The sequence below is a fragment of the Beta vulgaris genome, chromosome 4 (assembly GCF_026745355.1).
Source record: "Beta vulgaris subsp. vulgaris cultivar EL10 chromosome 4, EL10.2, whole genome shotgun sequence".
NCBI classification, from domain to species: Eukaryota; Viridiplantae; Streptophyta; class Magnoliopsida; order Caryophyllales; family Amaranthaceae; genus Beta; species Beta vulgaris.
Genome location: NC_079205.1, coordinates 50,000,485 through 50,018,899, shown reverse-complemented (window position 1 = coordinate 50,018,899; position 18,415 = coordinate 50,000,485). Strand labels below are relative to the sequence as shown.

Genomic DNA, 18,415 nt, shown 5'->3' with positions numbered 1-18,415 from the left:
TGTTTAATAGTTCACCTAAGGGCTAGGGTAGGCCCTAGCTAATGAGATCTTAAAAAAAAAAAAAGGTGTGTTATATTTAGTGGTGAAAATGGGTCGGGTTGATTTGGGTTTTGGTAAAAAATATTATCTGTTTTGGGCTAGAGTATATGATCAGGCTGATTATTATAAAGCCAAACGCATTGTTTAGGGTGACTAAGGGTGCATTCTATTCAACTTATTGGCCCTAAACTTATTGGACCTTATCTGAACTGAACTTATTGAACCTGAACTGAACTTATTGGAACTTATTAAACCCGATTGGACCTGATTCAACTTATTGGACCTGATTGAATCTGATTGGAACTTATTGGACCTTATTGGAACTTATTGACCTTATTGAAACTTATTAGACCTTATTGGCCCTGATTGAAACTTATTAGAACCTTATTGGACCTGATTGAAACTTATTAGACCTTATTGGACCTGATTAATTGAAACTTATTTGACCTTATTAGACAAAAAAATTGATCATTAATAACATAAATATTACCATTAACGTAAATACTACCCCTCAAAATTTTTTATGGAGTAATAATTATTATAATCGTCCTTAAAAATAATAATTATTAATTACTCTCATGATAAAATTTAACAAAAAAATTTACTATTTATATATTTGCCTATACATAACTTTCACCACTAATATATCTAATAGTCTTGTTTTGATTTTATAAAACACTAGTAGAAAAGCAAAAATTTTATATGAATAATAAATAATAGACATAATACAATATAATAAAATAAAGTAATTATAATTATTATTGCAAAATATTGTAATTATAATTATTATTATTGTTAACCTTAATTATTTGACCATGATTATAATATTATTTATTAGCAATATGAATAATCAAATAATAAACAATAATACAAGTATAATAATATACATTGTGGTACTTTAATAAAAAATTCTAATAATAACATACTCCCTCCGTTTCCTAAAGATCTTCCCTCTTTCCGTTTAAGGGTGTTTCCAAAAGATCTTCCCTCTTTTGCTTTATTCCTTATTTGGCAAAACAAATTTCCCTATTTACCCTCTCATGTCACTATCACATGGTCCACCATTACATTATTAATTCAATTTACTCCCTTTCTCTCTCCGACTTTAACCCCTTTTTATTTGTTTATTTATCTTAACCCCTTTCTCTCTCCTACTTTACTCACACCATGCCACCACACAACTTGATTTTCCTTGGTATCTGTAGTAACAGTAAGTGGGAAGATCTTTAGGAAACGGATGGAGTAATCAGCTAATAGTAATATGAATAATAAAATAATAGACATAATATAAATAAATAATAAATAATAGACACTAATACAAGTATAATACTATATAATCATTGTGGTACTTTAATTAAAATTCTAATAATAACATAATCAGCTAATAGTGATATGAAATTATGAATAACAAAATAATGGACAATAATACAAATGTTTATTAAACATTGACTATTTGGACCTTATTGGACCTTATTAGACCTGATTGGAACTTATTGGACCTTATTGCACCTGATTGGAACTTATTGCACCTGATTGGAACTTATTGGACCTTATTGGAACTTATTGCCCTTATTAGACCTTATTGCAAATTATCTGAACTTATCTGAACTTATTGGACCTGAAACTTAATTTTTTAAGTTGAACAGAACTTATTGCCCTTCTAAGGGTGCGTTCTGTTCAACTTAAAAAATTAAGTTTCAGGTCCAATAAGTTCAGATAAGTTCAGATAAGTTGCAATAAGGTCTAATAAGTGCAATAAGTTCCAATAAGGTCTAATAAGGTCCAATAAGTTCCAATCAGGTGCAATAAGTTCCAATCAGGTGCAATAAGTTCCAATCAGGTCTAATAAGGTCCAATAAGTTCCAATCAGGTCTAATAAGGTCCAATAAGGTCCAAATAGTCAATGTTTAATAAACATTTGTATTATTGTCCACTATTTTGTTATTCATAATTTCATATCACTATTAGCGGATTATGTTATTATAGAATTTTAATTAAAGTACCACAATGATTATATAGTATTATACTTGTATTAGTGTCTATTATTTTATTATTTATTTGTATTATGTCTATTATTTTATTATTTATTTGTATTAGTCTATTATTTTATTATTCATATTACTATTAGCTGATTATGTTATTATTAGAATTTTTTATTAAAGTATCACAATGTATAGTATTATACTTGTATTATTGTCTATATTTGATTATTCATATTGCTATTGAATAATATTATAATCATGGTCAAATAATTAAGGTTAACAATAATAATAATAATAATTATAATTACAAATATTTGAGAGGTGTTGAAGCTACTGTGTTGAGAAGAAAGGAGAAGTAATGAGAAGAAATCTGAGAGGTGTTGAAGCTACTGTGACTTTGAACATTTTTTTCTCTTTCTTCTAGTAACATTCAAATAAATGAAAGGTGAAGAAAGCTGAAGAAATGAATGAAGGAGTTGTTGTTAGCAATAAATGTTCAGCTTATTTTCATTGATTAGGAAAAGGAGAATCAGGCCCATAATCAAGCCCTTTACAATGAAAGTTCACTGCAATAAGTTGAATAAGTTCCAATAAGTTCATTGATTAGTAACATCCAATAAGTTGAATCAGGTCCAATCAGGTTTAATAAGTTCCAATAAGTTCAGTTCAGGTTCAATAAGTTTAGTTCAGATAAGTTCCAATAAGTTCAGGTCCAATAAGTTGAATAGAACGCACCCTAAGTGGACCTTTTGGACCATTTTCAGACATATACAAAATTTAGGCTCAAATTACACGTTTGAATTGTTCATGACCCTATTTTTTGTCCAAAGATTTGGTCGAGCCAATATTGCGGTCAAAAAATAATGCCTAAAACCCGCTAATTTTCAAGTTAGAATGTGTTATGTTGATCATCTCAAATTTTAGTTTTATGTTTTGATTCTTTTAGTTCACCTTAAATTTATTTATATATGAGTCTCAATTGTGTTTTTTTTTTTTTTACTTATTTTCTTTTGAATATGGAAAAATGAAAGTCAAGTTTTCCAACTAATAAAAATTAAATAGCTATTATATGAGTTACTACTACTATTGTTTTTGACGATGCAATTTTTGATAATAATAATAAGCTACAATATTAATGTTTATAATAATATGAGTAATAAGCTTTCAAATTATAAGGAAAAATAAGGTGAATTAATCATATCATTACTTTCTATTGCTAATTCCATATTATTTATAAAGGAAGTGGTATATCAAGTCCTTAGGATGACATATAAGAAGTCAAATGTAAAAATATGAAACCTTCTAAAAAAAGAAGTGAAAATATTAAACAATTGCTAAGCATTTATGACTGTATGATTCTAACCGAAGTTTATTATATCACTCAGCTAATACCACAATCCCTGAGGCTACATTGATATGCATCAAAACTCTTTTTCTAATTGCAATATTTTGACTTGTACAATATCCAAATATTAACATTGGTTGTATTTTATCAATTACCATGTACTAGCCGTCCTTCTTCCTACTTTTTTGTTAGCCGTGTAAGATGTTATTTGGTATACCTCAAATGTATATTTCACGGTTTTACAAAATATAATAAAATATATTAATAGTAAAGGTTACTGATAGAAAGCGTAAAAGTCAAAGTATTGTAGTGAAAAAGACATAGTAAGTAAAAATGAAGAACAAATGTTATTATGTAGAATGGAGTATATATCAAACAGCTAATTAGATTTTAAATTTTCTTCTTTATAATATCAACTTTTCATAAATCCTAATAAAATAAATATACTAATGATCAAAAGTTTGATCTCGAAGACCATGGAAAAACTAATGTACCAAGTAAAAGAAAATATAACGGGACTAATATATAAAAGTAAATAAATTAGTATAATATCAAATATTATTTTGACTTTATTTTAAATTATATTTTTAACATATTATTTACTTTTTATTTTAATTTTCCCATGATTATATATATAGTGTCAAATCGTGATTGTGCATTGTCAAACGTAATAGTCAAAGATTATGGAAAAAAGAGGAAGCTAAGATAAGAAGGAGGGAAGGATTTTTATTAAATGATGTGGCAAACACATGATATTGGTAAATGGGGTCCGTTGCGCTCTTTTTAGCGGTTTAACTGGTTGCTTGTCAATCGAGATCATTTCTAAAATAGTCACTTTAAACTTGGAATCATTGAAAAATAAGTAAAACTTGTAATTGATGGTGAAAGGCACTCCAAACTTGTAAGTAATGGTGTCTTTCAAGTTTCAACAATCTTGAATATTGTACAAGTGTGGGAAATAATTGTGTTAACCTGATGTAGGTTAACCCTGGCATTCAATATATATAGTGTTTACAATACAGACCTATGACTTAGTAAATTACCATTCTATCCTTTACATATAATATTATCCAATACACCCCCTCAATCTTTACGGGGTGCAACAACGGATAGATTGGTACGATGTTTAGTAAACAAATCAGTAGATAGGCCCTTAGTAAAGATGTCTGCAACCTGAGACTGTGTAGGAACATGTCGAACAATAAGACCTCCCTTGGCAACCATTTCTCGAACAAAGTGATAGTCAACATCGAGATGTTTGCTACGATCATGATGAACTGGATTAGCAGTGAGATAAGTAGCAGAGACATTGTCGCAATAGACAATCACAGGACGACGGAGAAAATGGCCAATGTCAGCAAGAAGTTGCTTGAGCCAAATAGTTTCTGCAGCTGTGTAGGCAACTGCCCGTATTCAGCTTCAGTGGAGAATTTGGAGACAGTAGGTTGCTTTTTAGAACGCCAGGAAATTAAATTCTTCCCAAGAAAAACAGCATAGCCAGTAGTAGAACGTCGTGTGTCAGGACATCCTGCCCAATCTGCATCAGAATAGGCAATAACAATATTAGGAGATTTGCTGCTATATAAATAAAGTCCATAATCCAGAGTGCCTTGCAGATATCTGAAAATTCTTTTCACAGCATGAAGGTGAGTAGTACGAGGAGCATGCATAAACTGTGATACCATATTAACAGCATAAGCAATATCAGGTTGAGTCATAGTTAAGTACTGCAATGCACCAACCATACTACGATAATTTGTGGGATCAGCAAGAAGTTCTCCATCAAGCAGAGACGATATTACTCTAGAGACAACAGGAGTGGTAACTGGTTTAACAGTATGCAGATGGAATGTACGTAGTAAATCAGAAACATACTTATGTTGAGACAAAAATAAACCAGAGGAAGTACGCACAACCTGGACACCTAAGAAATAATGAAGATCCCCTAAATCCTTCATAGCAAATTGAGAAGAAAGAACAGAGATGAATTTGACAACAAGAGGAGGACTACTACCAGTAAGGACAATGTCATCAACATATAAGAGAAGAATAATGAGATGACCACGATATTTGAGAGTGAACATAGAAGTGTCACAACTGCTGCACTTGAAACCAATAGATAAAAGAAAGTTGCTAAACCGGGAGAACCAAGCTCTAGGAGCTTGTTTCAAACCATAAATGGACTTTCTGAGACGACAAATATGAGTAGGTTTAGATGGATTAATAAAACCCGGAGGTTGACGCATATAAACCTCTTCATTAAGAAAACCATGAAGAAAAGCATTTTTGACATCTAACTGACGAATAGACCATTTAAGAGAAACTGCAATAGTAAGAACCAAGCGAACAGTGGTAGGTTTAACAACAGGACTAAAGGTTTCAAAGTAAACAATACGTACCTGTTGATGATTGCCAAAAACAACAAGTTTGGCTTTGAACCGCTCCACAGAACCGTCAGTATGATATTTAATCCTGTAAACCCACTTACAACCAAGTAAATTCTTATCATAGTTGCGAGGTACCAACTCCCATGTGTCATTTTTAATCAAAGCATTATATTCATCTAACATAGCTTGACACCAACGTGAGTCTTTGGACGCTTGTTTAAAATTAGTAGGTTCAAACTCAATTATATGAGTTTTTAAATTCATTAGAATTTTAGGCTTAGACACACCTACTTGAAGGCGAGTCACCATAGGGTGGCGAGGTGGGACAGCCATGGGGGACGAGGACACACTAGGAGGGGGACTCGGGTTAGCGGAGAGTGACGGGGAGCAGGGAGAAGACACGGACGCGACTGGGCCAGCGAGGGCTGGGGAGCCAGCCAGCTGGGCAGCAGGGCCTGCTGGGCCAGCGTGCGCTGGGGATCCAGCAAGCTGGGCAGCAGAGGCTGCTGGGCCAGCGGGTGCTAGGGATCCAGCGTGCTGGGCAACAGCTACTGCTAGGCCAGCGAGCGTTGGGGAGCCAGCGTGTTGGGCAGCAGGTACTGCTGGGGAGCGCGGCAGCCCAGGCGACGAGGGAGGAGACGCTAGACTCGAAAGATGAGAAGCGCTGGGCGTGCCAGGCGACGAAACAGCAGCAAGCTCAGTAGCTTGCGGTACAGGAAGGGCAACATTTGTGGGGGACCAGTCCCAAGCTAGGACCAAGGGTGAGGTGTGAGGCACGTTAGACACGGGACCAACCAAAGCACGATACGGGAATTTATGTTCATGAAAGAGGACATGACGACTAGTATAGACTTTCTTGGTAGTAGGATCACAACATCGATACCCTTTATATTCCAATGCATATCCAATAAAAACGCAAGTTTTAGATTTAGATTGCAGTTTGTGATTTTTAGAGTTCAGAAACAAAGGAAAGCATTCACATCCATAGGTTTTCACATAGTTTTGCAACCTTTAGTATGGAATTGAAAGATCAAAGCAAAGAGTTTCCTACATTGGAGACTTTATATGAGCTCATTAATGGGGATGATAATAATGGGGTAAGGAGTAACATTACAGGTAACCTTTGCAATGATACCAGGACCACAGAGAATATTGCAACCTTATCCGGGTGTGCTCAAAGCTCAAGTGGGCAGAAGGCCAGAAGCATTCAAGACTTTCGGTTACAACAAGGAGATTGAAGACTTTCCCCTAAACAAAACTGTCAAGAATGGTAGCAGAAGAACAAGTTATAGGATTAGACCACTGGTTCTTCTTTATCAAATTGTATTTCTAGGTATAGGTTAGTCACTCGTCAGCGGCAGAAAGAGAAAGGATTTCATCCATGAATCAAACTTTTACTATGTCCCAAGGAAAAAGCGCCAGTTAAGTAATGGTTGTCATGTTTGTAGTACTGAGGCACATATTGTTTTCTCTAATAGTATTTTGGTTTGTAATAATAGTTGTAGCGCTGGTCTTGTATCCCACGAAATGGTCTTTAGCCATGAGTAGTGAGTTAGTTTTTTTTGGTGTGCTTATTAGAAGAAAAAAAATTGAATCATTTATTAAACAATTAGAATCATGTTTATTGACCCCCTTTATTAATAATAAAAAAATAATATAACATTAAGCTACTTTTTGTCCTCAGTGCATGTGTAAAATTGGTCCAAGCTTTGATGATCTAAACTTGATTTCTGATACACCAAACTAGCCGCCCTTCTTCCTACTTGTCGACTTGTCATGGTACTGTTGTTGCCCGCTTCTTTTTCCCTCTCTCATCCTTCCCTGTTTTTCAATGTGTTTGTTTAAATTTTTAGACATATTTCGTGAGTTCATGTGAGGGCATTAGGGCAGCATATACATGTCCATTTGTCCATTTTCTCTAGCCAAGATCTTGGTTCACGGGTTTAAACTGCTAAATGACATACTATGATATAATCATATAGCATATGAGTATATGACCCGTTAGAGCATCCCAATTCCCCATTCATATATTTTAGAGTTATAAAAGTTGTTCATCGGCTATGAAAATGAAATTGTCTCGAGCCCATGATAAAAAGACGCCAGTAAATTTTGTCATTCCATACTAAATCATGAAATAATTAAATTATAGGATCACTTTTAACTTATTCAAACTTAATTTAAGATTTAAAAAAAAAATATAATTAAGTCCAAAATAATTTGAAGAACACATCTTAATCATGAGCTAGCAAACCAATGACAATCTGACATGTGTTGCTGATGGTTACTACTTTATCAAACTTAATTATAGGATCACTTTTAACTTATTCAAACTTAATTTAAGATTTTAAAAAAATGTATAATTAAGTCCAAAATAATTTGAAGAACACATCTTAATCACGAGCTAGCAAACCAATGACAACCTGACATGTGTTGCTGATGGTTACTACTTTATCAAACACTAATCCAATTAATAGATTACTATAATGATATTAGAGCGGCGAACAACAATGAAGTGTGAGAATACTAACTCCAATTATAAAAGTGTAAAAAGTTTAAAAAGATCGGAGTCGACTATATCTATGCTCACAATCACAAATCATGGGTTTCAATTTTGATATTCATTATAGAGTTGTGGCTTTGCAATAATCATGTTTATATAATATGTTATCGGGCCATCATTACTATTAATTCATACACATATTGTACTCCATCCATGCTTCCTGTTCTGTTTGTTTCTTCTTGCTATGGTTTGACAACTTTTCCAAATTTGAAATATTGAATGATATATGTAATCGTCAATTTATAAATTATTGATAGATCAAAATAAAAACAACACGATATCGATACACCTATATAAAATATAACAATTCCAACAATAAACACATTCGCACTTTTAGTTATAAATTACTATAATAAGTCATAACTCATAGTGATCATCAAACTTAACAATCCCAAGTACCATCCCATCTCATCAGAGAATCAATTATTACAAACATACTCTACTAATTACGCTACAAATATGACATGCTTAATTAGCGAATACAAGTTCTAAATAAACAACAAGACGTTTAAGCTAAGCAATTGCAACCTTCAATTAGAGCACATCTTCTCCAAGTCTATTATCTCTAACACCGCATCTTTGTCCACATTTTGAGCTGCGGCATTCAAGTAACTATTAGTAAAGCTCTTGACAAACCAAGTTTTGGACATGTTAAGAAGCGCAACGACGTTCATGTCGAGCATAGTAGGCCTAAACATTGCAGAAGCATTGCTGGTAACAATACCACGAGGATCATCTGCATCAGCTGATATCCAACCATCATTATTTCCCATCCTCCAGAATTTCCCAGAGTAACTGGATTTTATGAAAAGTGTACCATCAGGATTTGTATACATTTCATGGGCAGCCATCGGATCAGTAAGATTGTCACTTGAAAATCTTAAATATGGAATCCCATTACTCATTGATGCACTTAAATATTTGCCATTCTGGCTTTTAAATGTTACAGTACGTTTGGGAAATTTGAACACAGATTCCCAATATATTAAGGTGAAAACGTCGCTTGAACTAGCATCAGTTTCCTTTGATCCTGCAAATAAGCAAGAATCGAAGGGGGATTGCATTGACATTAATTTTGCATAATGACCGAGTTGGACATGCACAAGTCTCATTTTTTGGGTCTCACGATCAATGTAAATGGGCTTGAACAATGTACATGTCCAGCTGTCTTGGTTCTCATCTGATTTATTAGCCGATGCAGTGATCCAATAATGATTAGGAGACCACCTGTATATATCATAGGAGAAATAGTATATACACCAAAATTAGTAAGGGATTGTTTTTTGAATTGTGCATAAGAGGTCGTTAATATTATTAGATGACATTTTTTTTATCCATATGAGCCACGAAGGTATTGCAAATAAAGTTGATCATTTTGGCCCGGCCTGTTTTTGGGCAAAATTTTTCGGCCCGCGGTGGCCCGAATTTTTTTGGCTTTGGGCAAGCCAAAAACGACTTTTTAGTCTATTTTTTGGCTCGGCCCGTTTTTAGCCCGCAAAAGCCTGCTAATTTAGGTCTGAAACAGCGGGCTTTCGGCACAAAAAATCGGCCCAAATTTAGGTCCGGCCCGACCAATGGGTAATTTTTTTTGTCCAGCCTGGCCCGGCCCGACCCATGATTACCTCTAATTGCAAAGTATAAAAAAGGAGTGAGAGGATTCAAACCTATGACATATTATTCACAGCACCCCAATCTTGACCGATAAGCTAAGACATCCTTGGTAGTATATGATATTATTAAATAGTCTTTTTCAGTACTACTTATACTTTGAAAACTAGGGGTAGTATTATATTTAAAACTAGGGGGAGTATTATATAAGTAGTGTGATATACGAAGTGATCATGACGAATCATATGAACATTACCTGACTAAATATTTGTTATTGTATCTGGCTTTGAGGTGAACAAGACCATCATAAGTCTTGGAATTCTGGACCTCAAAATGAGCATATGGATCCACCATTTTATCAGCAGCAAATTGAAGAAGGCCATGAGTTTGAACATCTTCATACCTATAACGCAAGAATTTGTTGTTTTGGGCTGATTTCAGACAAATAATTACTGGTGTCTGTGCCATTTTCACCCCTTTTTTTTCTTTGATTTAAAAGATTTTCAACAGTAATTATATGCTTTGGCTTGTAGAGTTGTAGTAATGTTCTATGGAACATATAAGTGTTATTTATAGCCTTAGCGAGATCTCTCGATTAATCATTGTACTTGGTGAAATAAGTCGTACTTGTAGGCAGTTGTAGCACATGTGATTGTGGAGTGACTACTGACTAGTGAGCTCATGTTTCACGTTATGATCGTTGATCGTCCTTCACTCCCTTATTTCCTCTGTGACGCTTCACTTGATGACTTACATACTGTAAACTTTAAAGTAGTCTTGTGACTATGCAACTATACAAGTATGCATCAATAATGATCAATTGATCATTGTATTCATTGCCCCCCCCCCCCTCTCCTAACGTTTGTAGTTCAATTGAGAAAAACTAATATAAATTGATTTTTATAGATATTAAAATGAAAGACGAGTCTATTATATATTTTTGTAATTTTACTTGAAGTGGAGCTCATTGTTTTTCTATTTTAAATTTAGATATCTAGCCTCACTCTTTTCAAATTTCTCTTTTTAAATTATGTTTTTAATAATTTTAAAAAACTCACTATTTAATTACACATATATATGTATAATATTTACTTTTTTTTTGAGGGGATGTATAATATTTACTTTGTTTTTGTTTGTTGCAACATTTTTCCATCTTTAATGTTTTGATAGAATTTCAACATGTTTTGACAATATGATACTATCTAGCAACATATATTAAAACAACTAGTTTCCAATAGCAAAAAAATCAAAAATATGGTGTTTTTATTCGTTGGAAAATCGGAGTAAGAAAATCATTTTATAATAGGCAATGGAAGATATTATATGTTGCTATCTATCACCAATTTAAAAATCGTTGCCAAAATTTGTTTCTATAATGGTAATTTTTGTTTGTATGGTCAAAAGTTATATATGTGCAAAAATCAAAGTGTTTTATTTATTTAGAAACAAATGAAGTATATACTCCCTTCGTTTCATTTTACGCATGCTAATGCAAAACTTTGACGATATATATCACTAGTTTTGTATTTGTAAAAATTATAAAAAATACATATTGATAAAATACATACTAAGAGGAATCTAACAAGATCCCACATGATTATGTTTTTATTCACGTATAAATCACAAACGAGGGTCAAGTGCAATTTGCGAGTAATGTAAAATGTCAAAGTGTAACAATTAAAATGAAATGGACGGAGTATAAAATAAACAAATAATATAAGATGTTATACTGAATTTATTTCAATATATATTTTTAAAAATATCAAATTTTCATAATTTATACTGAATTTAGAAAAGTGTTTCACTTATTATGGAACGGAGGAAGTACATATTAATATTAATAGTTAAAGTTATGCCTCTACAAAATTAGAGTTAAATATGGAGACCATTATTTTTTTGATCCATATGAGTAGGGATGGCAATCCAGTCCGAATCCGACCCTAGTCCGCTCCGATCCGAAGGAAAAAATCCGAGTTGACTCCGACAAAAAAGTAATTACTCCAACTCCGTTTAAAAAACCCGACTCCGAGTCGGAGAAGGGTCGGAGTCGGATCTCATAAAATAATCCGACATCCAAATCCGACTCCGACTTTGAGTCAATCAATCCTTTTTTCTTATTTATGTAATGTATTATTTATGTATAATCTGACTTCGACTTTCAGCCAATTGTATTATATAGGATTTTCCCATAGAAAAAATGATTGTTAAAAATAATAGTAATAATTAAATTATCTGTACTATATAAGATTTCTATATGATGACTAGAATAAATTGTAATGATTAAATTATTGTATTATAGAAGACTATTCTATTATAAAAAATTGGAAGAAAAATAAGTCGGATCAGGCTCGGATGTTCGGATTTTAAGTCGGATGTCCGGATTTTAAGTCGGACTCAGATTTAAAATCCGACTTTCTGTAGGGTCGGAGTCGGATTATGCATAATCCAGTCCAAGTCCGACCCGTTGCCATTCCTACATATGAGTCACGAAGGCGGTACAAAGTACAATGAAGGGGGAGGGGGGATTCGAACTTGTGACCTATTTTTCACAACACCTCAATCTTAACCACTAGGCCAAGACATCTTTGGTACATGGAGACAATTATTAAAAGGAGTACATAAATCATCCACACATATCTATCAGCTGAGACACAACAAACCATAACTACTTTAAACACAATATGTAGAACCAACTCCTTAAGCAAATTTACACAAACACAAACCAAGTCAAACACTCTGACGAAGTTTAGAAACATATGAAAGTGACTCAAGAAAGCAACATAATTATTCATAACTCTAAACATGTTAGGGTTCTTGACAACAATATCATACATATAAACTGCATTGAATTTGAGGAAGTCCCTAGGCACCGAAATCAAGTCAATACTAGAGCGCTTGTGGAACTGTAAAAAATTAGGATCATCATAATAACGCTGCCAACCTAAGGCCACCAGCTTTTCCTCCAACATCTGGTAAGAAGTTATGGCTTCATCAGTAGGGACATGGACTAGCAACTTTTGCGACAACCCCGCCCCGGCCTGGTTCTCAACGAGTTTAGGGACGCCGTTGTTGAACATCCACACTCCGGTCATTGTTAGTTGTCAAGGTAGAGAAAAGAGAGACTTTACACAAGTAGAATTTTGGTTTAATTTGGAGAAAGAGCACATATGGCCTATTGTTTATATAGGGCCATTCTATACTAATATATTAAAAGGCATCTACATAGTATAGGTTTTGATCCCGTGACCTCAAGTTCATGTACTAAAGTTTTAACTTTTAACCACTAGACCAAATTGTATTTAGTGCTATCATATCAAAGTACAATATTAATAAATGAAATTTTTATAACACAGGCCTAATAAGTAGTTATATAATAGAAAGACCAACTCCTCAGAGTATGTTTTTTATTAGACGTACATAAAGCAAGGGAATTCTTTTAGAATTTTTGGCCGGCTAAACTTGTCTAGTGGAACTTTTATTATGTTTGTTCTTGTAAAATTCAACTAAGTTTGTAATTAACTGGATAACTCCTCATAAGTAATAGGACATATATGCATCATGCTCTCATGCATGCACTAATTTGGGGTGAGTTGTCTTCTTATGCTAGCTAAACCGGAGAGATATATATTTTTATATTTTCTTTTTTTTTTATATTGCTCACTGCATATAATTTGGGCATATATATTTATTAAAGTTATGAGAAATTTAGAGATATGTGGGAGAAAAGTGATGAAGGTCCATTTTTTATTTTATAAGTGTGTGGACCATCTTCTATTTTATAAATTTATTGAGTTCCTTTTAATGAAGATTTTCAAAAACTGAAGTTTTAAGAAAATTTACTAATAAAGAGTCAAAGATGTTAATGGTCAAAATTGTTCGTTATAAGCATAAATGTCAAGCTGTTGCAACTTTTCAGAAATGAAGGAATTAGGTATAACAATCTGACTTGTGTGGACCCGGTTCATGTCAACATTAGTGAGCACCACATGTATCATTTCTGAACGATCCACTATATCATGCATAAACCCACTAAATCATGTAAAAACTCATTATATCATTCATAAATATACTATATCATGCAGAAACTACATCATTTTTAAACAATTCACTATATCAATCATAAACTTATATCATGAATAAACTCACTATGTCGTTCAAGAAAAAACTAGATCATGCATAACTAAATCATTTTTGAACAATGCACTATATCATTTAGACACTCACTATATAATGTAAAAATTCTCTATTTTTCAAACACTTTGTATCATGCGGGAACTATATATTTCTATATGTTAAAGCACATGTCACAATATATATTACGCCACCTACATCTTTTTACATATTAAAACATTAAAATTATATCCTCAATTATATTGCATATAATTTCACTATATCTTTATAAAACTCACTATATGAAGTAAATATCAATTACCAACCCGCACACTAAATTAGTTTACACCAGATCTATTTAAGTTTTCTATTCGATATAAAATATAAATGTACATCTTCCTAGAAGATTAAGAAAGTACATGGAAAAAAGAGATATTTTTCTAAGAAGTTATTTTATCGTAGCACGGGTGCAAACCTCCAACAAGCGACCATCTTCCAACTTTCAAGATTGGCACAACACCAATTATTTGCGCATTCACAAGAGACCGAATGAATGGCAAATCAAAACCTATATGCCGCAAGGCCCGCAACGGCAATGGTTGTCGAGGTATAAAATGAAAAAAAAAAGTCCTAAGGCCGAACTCATGAGAGCTTTATATATTTTATATAAGCTCGAGGTAGGCACGGAACCACCTGTGTGATGCAGGCCAAGACCTACTCGTTCCCACAACGGCCCACAACTCATAAGGCCACAAGACCACAAGGCACAACCGCATAAGCCATAAAGTAACAAAATTTCCCACCATTGGCTCTCCCTCCGCTCTCTCGACCATCGGCTAAGCTAGCTGACCAATATCAGGTGCTGCTTTCTCTCTCCTTTCTTCGCTGTATCTCTCTTTCTTTTCTTCATATTTTCAGAGGACATCATTTTAAGGTAAACATAAGTAGTTATTGCTGTTAATGGTGCGGCTGTCACTGCTTCCGGTGGTCTGAACTCCATTATTGGTGGCCGCCGCTTTCTTCTTCAGTATTCTCTTTAATGTTTCTGTTAATTTATCGTAAACCCTAATTTTAAATTAAGGACTGTTTATTTGATTAAGTAATGTGATTCAATTCTTATTGTTTGTTGAGATTATTATGTTGAATTGCACTTATCTTGCAGTGAAATGACTTTGCATTTCAGCTCTTGTTATTGTTTCAAAAATTGTGGTTTTTTTTTTTTCATATACGCAATTAGAGATATATTAATGTTTAAGAAAGTGTCTCAGTGTACGTGATAAAGCAAATGGTGCGACTAATTTGAAACGGAGGAAGTATATATTAGTGTATTATCCTCCCCTAGTTCCTGAACTATGTAGTTTAATAGAAATGTGACCATCCTCTTGCTTATATTTAATTTTAATCTGATAATTCAACTGATTTTCAAGGCTGTACAGGCTCGGTATATAGAGAGATTTAGCTATAATTTGTAGGAATTATAAGAATGTCGTAAATATAAACCAAGAATATGGAATTAGCCAGTTGCGTAAACGGTTACAAGTTTTCCAAGAATGTTTAGCTATTGTGTGGTGTATTACTGTTACATGGTTCTCTGCAATTTTTGCTGATCCTTTTCATTTGAGGATTTTATTATAATTATTGAGGTACTTAGATGGGTGGAAATGGCTTCACTGTCAGTCAGTTACTAGCTCTTTCTCGAATTTCTGGAAACCTTATTGAAGACCAATTTTATTGGTGTGTTTAGCCAATAAATTCTTGTGAAGAACTGGGTCTTTCCAAGCATAAACCAATCAATGTGTACCTGCATGAGTTTGAGCTTGATCAAAAGCGCAGGATATCCTTGCTCTAGCTTTTCTCAGATAATTGCTTGCTCTTTTGCTGCTTCTACCAAGCTGCTGTTACTGCAAATGTGCTTTGCTCTCTCTCCCCCCCCCCCCCCTTTTGTTTTGTTTTGATAAGCTAATTTCTAACGTAAATTTTAGGTTGTAGCTCTATAACTGAGTTAGTTTGCCTTTTAGTGATCACCCTGCAAGCTGGTTTCAGCTCTTCTTTCTGATTCATTAGTAATGGCTTTGTTGTTTTCTAACTTTGCTGGTTCTCCTGTGTTTTTCTACTAGTGCTCCCATATACAGCATGGGGTGCACTACAATCATTCACGCACCGAATCCTGGCTTTCTTTCAAATTTCAGTACATAAACATTTTATGTTTTGTGTCCTTTCACATTGTGATTGTCTAAAACTGCTATGTCTGCTGCTGTTGTGGCTTCTGTTTTGCCATGCTGGTGCTACTGCTTTTGTGTAGAGTGTAGACTTCTGTTTTCTGTCACCAGTGTTGATTTTGTGCTGATATAACTTTCTGTTTTTAGCATCTGGTGCTTCTTTTTTTTTTTCTTTTTTTATTCTTCTGTGACTTCTTTTCTACTTTAAACTTTTTTTTTTGTTGTTGCTTCTGTATCATGCTGTTGCTGTGGTTCTTTCTCCTTGGCAATAATCGCAATTGTGACAAGCTGCTTGTTTTGCAAACAGTGCCAAGTTCTACTCACGTATCATCCTCTGGGACTAATAATCTAATTATCATCACCACTGCTGCCAGAGAGAGACGAAAATGAACAAGAAGAAGATATTTAAACTTGCTAAGGGTTTTCAAGGCAGAGCAAAAAATTGTATAAGGATAGCAAGAGAGAGAGTGGAGAAGGCACTTCAGTACTCTTATAGAGATCGCCGAACCAAGAAGCGTGATATGCGCTCTCTTTGGATTGAACGCATCAATGCCGGTACCCGTCAACATGGCGTAATAATCCCTTCGATCTTTTATTTTGTTTTGATTAGTTTGAATCTTCATAGAAAATATAAATCATGAGAGTTCTTTTAGATTACATTATATAAAGGGTTGGGGAAATGATAATATTGTTTGGCTCCAAAATCAATAGCTTAAGTGGGAAAGTGACATTCTTTTGCGGATAATGTTCTTTATCGAACTTATGTTGATTGTTGAGTTTCAACTTAAATATGTCACAGATTGAGGTTAGAAATTTAAATGGTCTGGGTTTTGATCTTGTTTGAGAGTTGTATACTTTTTTGGGCACTTAAATTAATAGCATAGGAGGAAAAGTGATAAATTCTTTTGTTCGAATCACTGTTCTCATTAAATAAAACTTCACAGATTTTGTTCTCTGTAGAGAAAGATGATAATTAGGTTCTGATATATTTGTATTGGTTGCTGCATGATTTGGCTGCTAAACGGTGTGTTGTAGCTGTTTGCTAGATCTTTCCGTTCTGTGTTTGTATTCTAGCTGTTCAATATGTTGTGCCTTCTCCCCCGTAACATGTTTTAGTTAAAATCCTGTTATATACTGGTGGAAATGAAACTCACTGCTCAACAGAGGTTAGTCAGAGAATAGGAAACAAATATAATTGGAGAAGGAAAGATTTTAACTTTGTATTTATAGACCTACTTAGATATTTTTCTCTCACCCCTTCTGACATTTTCTGCTAATACCTGCTGCTATCTGACCCCTAACATATTCCTCGACGTAATCCTCTGGGTTTTTTTATTCCTCTGGGTTTTTTGATTCATTGAAGTAGCAGATAATCTGGAAAAAGGATGTATCAGAAACCACCTTTCGTTTATTGTACGTTTAACCAGGATTATCTATAGAACATTAAGATAATATTGCTGTATCAGTTTTGGGGTGTTGACTAAAGTGTGAGACTGAATCTTAAAGAAATTTAGTCCAAGTTATCTTATAAGCAATCTGCATGTATATTTTGGCCTCAGGTAAATTATGGTAACTTCATGTGTGGGCTGATGAAGGAGAATATTCAGTTAAACAGAAAGGTATTGTCTGAACTTGCGATGCACGAGCCTTATAGTTTCAAAGCACTAGTGGATGTATCGGGCAATGCTTTCCCAGGAAACAAAATAGAACCCAAAAAGGTAGGCCTTGCTACAGTTCTATGATGGGCGTGGTCTGCTCACTGCTGGTATCTGAGATCTCTCCACTCTCTGTTTCGACCTGCTTTATTGATCTTAAATTATTTGAACTCGACATCTTTGCTCTTGTTTTGTTTATCTTAGAATAGAACTATGTAGGATTTGGGTTTCTGCAATAAATCAGAGCTCTTTTTTTATTCTTCTGATAATTTTTTGTTTGGTTTATAGATCTTTGCCTTTGGACTGTTCTTAAATGATTGGTCCTTTTTAGGTCTTTACCGGATGTTTTTGGAAGTTGGAACTCTAATGACACTTAGATGACTGGAGAAACAACAATGAAATTAACCAATTATCATTAAGATATGTGAATAATGCATATTACGATATCCCTATGATATGCTATTTATTAGTCACATTCACATATCTTAATGATAATTTGGGACAACCTCG

The 18,415-nt window shown here is 33.8% G+C and overlaps 3 protein-coding genes across 4 annotated transcripts; 1 reads left to right on the top strand and 2 right to left on the bottom strand.

Annotated features, from left to right (window-relative positions):
- Positions 1-8,644: 8,644 nt before the first annotated feature.
- LOC104891012 (hypothetical protein) lies at positions 8,645-10,564 on the bottom strand. Its single transcript, XM_010676644.4, has 2 exons — positions 10,178-10,564; positions 8,645-9,540 (listed from the first exon to the last, which is right to left on the bottom strand). The coding sequence occupies exons 1-2, from the start codon at positions 10,387-10,389 to the stop codon at positions 8,844-8,846; spliced, it is 909 nt and encodes a 302-aa protein (XP_010674946.1). The 5' UTR covers positions 10,390-10,564; the 3' UTR covers positions 8,645-8,843.
- Positions 10,565-12,544: 1,980 nt separating this feature from the next.
- On the bottom strand, positions 12,545-13,013 carry LOC104891082 (flowering-promoting factor 1-like protein 1). The gene is made up of 2 exons (XM_010676731.2): positions 12,645-13,013; positions 12,545-12,565 (listed from the first exon to the last, which is right to left on the bottom strand). The coding sequence occupies exons 1-2, from the start codon at positions 13,011-13,013 to the stop codon at positions 12,545-12,547; spliced, it is 390 nt and encodes a 129-aa protein (XP_010675033.2).
- Positions 13,014-14,729: 1,716 nt separating this feature from the next.
- On the top strand, positions 14,730-18,192 carry LOC104891010 (uncharacterized). Of its 2 annotated transcripts, none has more exons than XM_010676642.4 (3): positions 14,730-14,890; positions 16,558-16,822; positions 17,810-18,192. In XM_010676642.4, the coding sequence occupies exons 2-3, from the start codon at positions 16,637-16,639 to the stop codon at positions 17,990-17,992; spliced, it is 369 nt and encodes a 122-aa protein (XP_010674944.1). In that variant the 5' UTR covers positions 14,730-14,890; positions 16,558-16,636; the 3' UTR covers positions 17,993-18,192. The 2 variants fall into 2 exon arrangements, with proteins under 2 accessions (XP_010674944.1, XP_010674945.1); XM_010676643.4 differs by having other exon boundaries at positions 14,837-14,965.
- Positions 18,193-18,415: the final 223 nt, after the last annotated feature.